Raw genomic sequence first — 6,167 nt, 5'->3', positions numbered from 1 at the left:
CTAAAAACGCCTTACTATACATGGTCATTTTTTAGCCTAATTTTTTTCGGCTAAAAATGCCTTCCTATACATGGTCTTTTTTTGGGCTAAAAACGCTTTACTATACATGGTCTTTTGCACTGACATTTTCAATGTCTGATATTTTATCATTTCTTTTATTGTAGAATTAATATATGTCACGGTGATGACAACAAGAGAGCAAACTTAACCGTTTCATGCATACAGATGGGTTTTAATGCTTCAAAAGACATACAAAGGAGTGGATGGCCACAGTCAACTTTGATTTATTGACATTTAGGGAAAAAAATGGTGGAGAAAAAAAAAAAAAGTTTTTTTTTTTTTTTTTTGGTCCATACACAGGTTTGACAAACAAACAGACCCCCCCCCCCCAAAAAAAAAACTGTTCAAAATAAATGAGAACAATGTCAGCTTCTGACAAGCAGGAAATGCATCCGGTTTTCAATTGTAAAGCAGAGGGAGAAATTGTTCAAGTCACATATTTGTTAATACATTTTTATTATTTTTCAAACATGATGAAACAACGGGGGAAAAGAAAACTTGTGGAAAGGGCCCTAGAAAGATATTAGTGGTCATAAGCGTCAAGGAGTGCAGAGGTTGAACAGTTATTCAAATAAAAACCTGTTTCAGAAGAAGAAAAAGCACCTTTCCCATTCGAAATGTCGACTTTAAAGCTTTTTTTTTTTGGCATAGTTTTTCATCAAGAACATCAACAACAAAAACACTCTTTGGATTCTTTCTTGTCAATCTCTGATTTGTTCCTGAAATTCAAGGCGGCGGCTGTGTTGAGAGGAGGGCAACAAACTGCGTAGGATGCAGCAAAGATCCAGGAGGGGGAAAAAAAGTGTAGCACCACAGAAGAGAAAAATAGCACCCAAGTTCTTCCGATTTTCAGGTGATGTCATCCGATGTTTATTTCTGTGAAGTTTGTTTGTCGCAAATCATTTGAACTTCTATTGTTCTTTCCTTTTATTTACATTCATACAAAGGAGAAGCCCAAATTTTTTTCCTCCCTCATTTGCTGTCTTTGTTTTACAATTTCCTCGTCGTTGATGATGATGATGATGATGATGTCATCGCCGCATCCGCCCAGTCGATTGCGTCACATGCACGTTTAGAAGCCAGTAGAGCAACAAAACAAACACCAGCATCAATATACAGAATGTACTTACAAACATAAAAATTATTTATATATTTATATATATTAAAAAAAAGGGGGGGTAAGGGGAAGGCAAATTATGCACAAAGAAAGCTCCCAACAATAAAGCGAAGATTGAGCGTGACAGGAAGGAGGAGCCAAAATGGAGTCCGCGGCGGCAGATGACACCCGTGTGATCATCCAGTTTCAAAACTCGCATGTGATGGAGAAGAAGGCACGCTGAGGTTTCAAGGTTATTTCCTCTCATCCTACAGAATTTTGCTTTGTGGAAAAAAAATTTCAAAACCCCAAACAAAAACAAAACATTTTTACAAATGCAATTGTCCTGGAAACAAAAAGAAGTGTTGTTTGTTTTTCTTTCAAATTTGCTCACTCTTTAGCCGGCAAAGCAGACGGGGCCCACTTCGAAGCCAAACTTCTGCGCGGGCCCGCCAAAGTCGTTGAACATGATGTCCACAAACGGCACTTGCTCCACCTTGGGAGTGTTGATCTCCAGCACCGTCCTGTCGTAGCCCTTTTTCAGCTGCGGGAGACAAAAAGCGGGAAAAGCCGACCTGAATCGCCAGCAAATCATTTGTGAATCACCGCCCCACGCCCCTCGTTCCGATGAAAAAGAAAGTAACGTCGGGGACCGGCGCGCCGGCTGCTTACCGCGCAGCCGTCCAGCACGGCGCGAATGTAGGGGTTGTTGTCGTACGACATCTCCTCGTCGTTGGAGCCCAGGAAGCGAATGGCCTTGTCGTAGTTGTCGCCGTCCTGGTCGTGCCAGGCCACCGACTGGTGGCAGCTGTACGTCAGATTCTGGCGGGCGGCGGCGCTCAGCAGGCGCATGAAGGTCATCTGCACCACGCCGATGGGGTTGCCCTCGGCGTCCACGTAGGAGAGCTGCAACCCAAAAGCAACAGCGCCACTTGCTTGGAGTCCGCGTCCGGCGCGGAAGCCAGAAAATTCGGCAGCTGCAGCGGCAATGAGCCCGACCGACTCTTTTTTGTTTGGTCCGCATTGTTGGTCAAACGGAGGGACGCGGTGGCCTTCGGATGACCGCTCTTGACAGAGACGCCGTCGGATGATCCGTCACGACCGGAAAGCCCGTTTTGGTGACGGAACATCAGAAGCGGCTTTGGTGCCAGGCGCTCGATCGATCTGGGCTCCTTTTAAGCGGCGTCCGTTGGTCTCCGGCACACGTGCTAAAACGCCGGCCATTTTGCTTCACGAACGTGGAATTTTGCCAGCTGTCAGCTGTGAAGGCTTGCAGCTGTTGCGCGATGACATTTTCCACTCCGTTTGTGAACCGGCATGCATCCGAAACACTTCCCGGGCCCGGGACTCGGGACTCGCATACCAACCGTGACTGAGAGATCCATCAAGGTCCACATTGCAGTTCGGTCTTTCCCGACACACTTAGCGGGCGCATGCGCAGTGGCAGCCGTTTGGTGGAGCAAAGCATCCGTTTCATTCACCGCCTTCCTTCCTTCCTTCATTCATTCGCATGCATCTCCTGAGCCACAGGAGCATCGCTAACACCGGAGCCGATCGGCAGTTTCAAAGCTACGCTCAAGTTCAGGTGGCCGGGAGTTGCTTGGGAAGGATTCGCGTGGGCCAAAAGGATCTCTTCAAATCTCGCTCTCGTCTGGAATTGCGTCTTCCCTTCAAACGGCTTGAAAGGGGTGGGGGGGGGCCTGAAGAGCTCCTGACGCAAAAGCTACCGAATGAATGAAAATGTCCAGGTTACGTTTTTTTTTTTAACTTGGTTAAGGGATTCGAAATTGACGAATTTTGGTTTGAAAATCAAGTTCAACGTACTCCAATGTAGCGTTTCAGCATGAACGAACACTGTGGCTCAAAGAGTTCCTCCCATGGTCATGCTCCCCCCCCTCCCCATACATTACCTCTTCATCATCCTCATAACAGCCTGAATAGATTTGAGTTTCCAAGAAGCCGCTGGGTGGCTGGTGAGCGAGCGTCCTGACCGGCCGGATACGCAACAAGCAAGTCGAATTCCGTTTTGAAGAAGCTCGCTGGGATGAAGGTTGTGTTCACGGTCGCTTGTGATGCTGCTCAAACAACGGCAAGCGTCAAAACGAGCCAACGGAGACCTCGTTTTTGCCCGGCTCGCTCGAGGGCCAAAGACACGGGCGGTAGCACGGGGGAGAATCCCACAAAGAGGCCGAATGCGGCTCCCATCTGGCGTGCTTTCTCAATTCAGAAAAAAGAAATCATCTCAGTTGGCTTTGTTTTGGGTTTTCTTTGGGTTTTTTTCGTCTCCCTCCAAACGGCACTAGCGGTGGTTTTTTTGTGCTCTTTCTCTTGTAATAGGACGTATGAAAGAGACTGTGCCCAAGAGGACACCCTGCCAATGTTCCGCAGCACACTAGTTGGGAATCTCCAACCCGAAGCCTCAAAGTCTTCCAGCTAACCCCAGAAAAACCGACCCCCGACGAACGCCCACCTCGGACTTGTCTGGACCGGAGAAGCAAACGTGTGAACACAACCTTCAAGTGAAAATCGACATCTTTTTTTTTTTTGGTCCTTCTTGATTTAGCAATGCAATAATTAGCGCTTCTTCCCGAGATGACGGCGGCAGGATATCCGGCCACTCGGGACTGAGGACAGGCTGGCGTCGGCGGGGCCGTCCGTCCCCAGTGCGCTTTTGGACCCAAGGAGCGTGCGTCTCATGCCAAGTCATGCACCACCACCGCCGCGAGTCAAGCCGTGCGCGCCGCGTTCAACGAACTGTCTCGGGACATTACTCCTGGGGAAAAAAAGGAGGGGCGTTGGGCTTTCAGCTGAAATCTCAGGATGGAGCTCAAAGTCCCGCTAACCTCGGCAGACGAGTTGGTGCTTGTGCAAATTTGCTTCATGTCAAATTTCAGCCGAAAGCCAAACCTCTCCTTTTTTTTGGGGGGCGGGAGGAGTAATGTACCGCAGTTCGTAGCCATGCACGGCCCGGGGGCCCGTCCGATCCCAGCCTGGGCCGCAGGCGGGGCGGGGGGGGGCCACTTACCAGGGAACCTCTCTTGTAGTGACTATACCATGTGCCTGGCGAGTCTTTGGGCCATTTTGCCATTTTGCTCTGTAAAAACCATATAAGAGCCATTCAGGGAAAGGCGGTGGAGAAAGGCCGGCTTACCAGTTTACCGCGTTTGAATTCACTGAACCAGGAGCCGGGGTTCTCCTTTAACCAAGAGGTGAGTCTAGCCTGGGGGGAGGAGGGGGGCACGGATCGACAGGAAGGAAAAATGGTTAGTCTTGCCCACGTGGGGGGGGGGTGATGAGTTCACCCCTTTTAAAGGAGTCGGGGGGGTCGCTGTCCACACCTGGCGGAACGGAGCCGAGCGAGCGCAAATTACCGCTGTCCCAAAATGCCACAGACGCGGAGATGAACCAAGACACCGCCGTGCTATTTCAAGACGGGCACAACTCGGCTCTTTTAACGCCGACGAAGCCGTCCACGGCGCTCCGTTAAAAGCGTCATCGGCGGCGAGCCATGCGACGGGAACTGAACCGTGGCGTGCGATGCGGGCGGGTGCATCGACCGCGGAAAAAGAAGTGCTGTTTAGAGCGGAAATGAGGTCGGGCGCGGAAAACGAAGAAAACTTGGATCTGTCTCGCAATGGAGAAATCGACAGCAGGAGCGGCGCTCCAGAAAGGAGACGAAAAGAATCTTGACGTGACGGAAATGAAGACGTGGAGATGGATGTCCGGAGTGATGACAATTGACAGAATGCTTCAGGGCGACCCCAAGTTCAAAGAAAGCGCAAGACTGAGAGGCTTTGGACAGAAACAGAAGAGAAGTGATGCAAAATGGGAACTAAGACAACCCCCCCCCCCCCCAAAAAAAAGGAAGACCCAAGAAACTGATGGAGAGGGTGCTTCCAATCAAATCCGAAAGAGAAAGAAGCGTGAGAGATCAAAGAAACCCTGAACAGGACGGCACCCGTGTGACTTTTATGCCTTCCCAAAACAAAACACAACCAAAAAAATTCACGCGCAATCTGCTCATGATGACAACCTTTTTTTTTTCTTAGCACGTGATCATTTTGGAGCCGACAACGTCAAACCATTGTCGAAGGCCGAGAATGGGAAATCTCCAAATGATTCCTGCGCGATGCCTTCTGAAAGGCCAAGATGTCAATCAATCAATCAAGAGCTCCGACTGGCTTGACCTGCTCTCCCTCTATTCACCCTTTTTCAGCCATTCGTCTTCCGCACAGGTGAAGGAATGAGCCTGTTTTCCCAAAGCAAGGAGAGCAAAGGACACACGTGCTTTGAAAAGGAAAAAGTCCTCGTCAAATCCCTCCTCAACCGACGTACGGATCTCATGTCACCCCACTGGATAGAATGCGCTCAACTAGGAACGGAAAGCCTGGACGGCGCCGGATGGATTTTCTTCCTCTTCCCCGTTTAGGCAAACCAAGCCCAAGCGCTCCATTGTGCGCTCGGGCTTGGGTACGGGACTTGGCAAGACTTCTCACGGCCGCCATGCGGCACTCCTGCCCGACGCGGCCGCAAACACTTGCTTACATGGTCTCCGCCTTATAGCGGCCTCTGTTCGGAAAGGAACAAAGGCAAGAGAATGTCCGAGCGAGGGATGGGTAACGTCACTCCCTCGCCCGCCGGGCCTCCTCCCCACACAGATGCTCCCCCCGCACGCTCACGGAGGCCGGCGACACGGGCGCCGCAGCGGAAATCGCACGGCTTCCCGCCAAAATCATCGCTCCGATGAGGAATCGGGTCGCAGCGTCCCTACTCACCCCTTCGGACTTCTTGTCAGGGAAGATGCAGCTCTCGCCGCCGGCTGTGAAGTTGCAGTAAACCTTGAAAGAGTCCCGGGAGCAGCCTTGGTTGGGATCAATCCAGTACTCGCCTGCGGAGAGGCAGAAGAGGCAACGGCTTTCAGTTCAGCCTCTTGGATTGCACCCGGTGCGTTATCGCGCTTCACCTGCCGCAGCCGCGCTATGTCACGGAAATCCACGCAACATTGGGGGGG

The 6,167-nt window shown here is 50.7% G+C and overlaps 1 protein-coding gene across 7 annotated transcripts in view; it reads right to left on the bottom strand.

Moving 5' to 3' along the window:
- Positions 1-211: 211 nt before the first annotated feature.
- The window catches only part of col5a1 (procollagen, type V, alpha 1), a 50,605-nt gene continuing 44,649 nt past the window's right edge, over positions 212-6,167 (bottom strand). For 4 of the 7 annotated variants that reach the window (XM_019886132.1, XM_019886133.1, XM_019886136.1 and 1 more), the window contains exons 65-68: positions 5,932-6,044; positions 4,308-4,376; positions 1,829-2,062; positions 212-1,700 (exon numbers count right to left, since the gene is read on the bottom strand). In XM_019886132.1, the coding sequence (XP_019741691.1) occupies positions 1,554-1,700; positions 1,829-2,062; positions 4,308-4,376; positions 5,932-6,044 (563 nt within the window). In that variant the 3' untranslated portion in view covers positions 212-1,553. Of the gene's footprint in view, positions 1,701-1,828; positions 2,063-4,181; positions 4,251-4,307; positions 4,377-5,931; positions 6,045-6,167 lie in introns of all 7 variants that reach the window. The other 3 variants (XM_019886134.1, XM_019886137.1, XM_019886135.1) reach the window with 2 other exon arrangements.

This window comes from Hippocampus comes, unplaced genomic scaffold (assembly GCF_001891065.2).
Source record: "Hippocampus comes isolate QL1 unplaced genomic scaffold, H_comes_QL1_v1.1 scaffold699, whole genome shotgun sequence".
In the NCBI taxonomy this organism is placed as follows: domain Eukaryota; kingdom Metazoa; phylum Chordata; class Actinopteri; order Syngnathiformes; family Syngnathidae; genus Hippocampus; species Hippocampus comes.
This window is presented reverse-complemented; position numbering and strand designations above follow the sequence as displayed.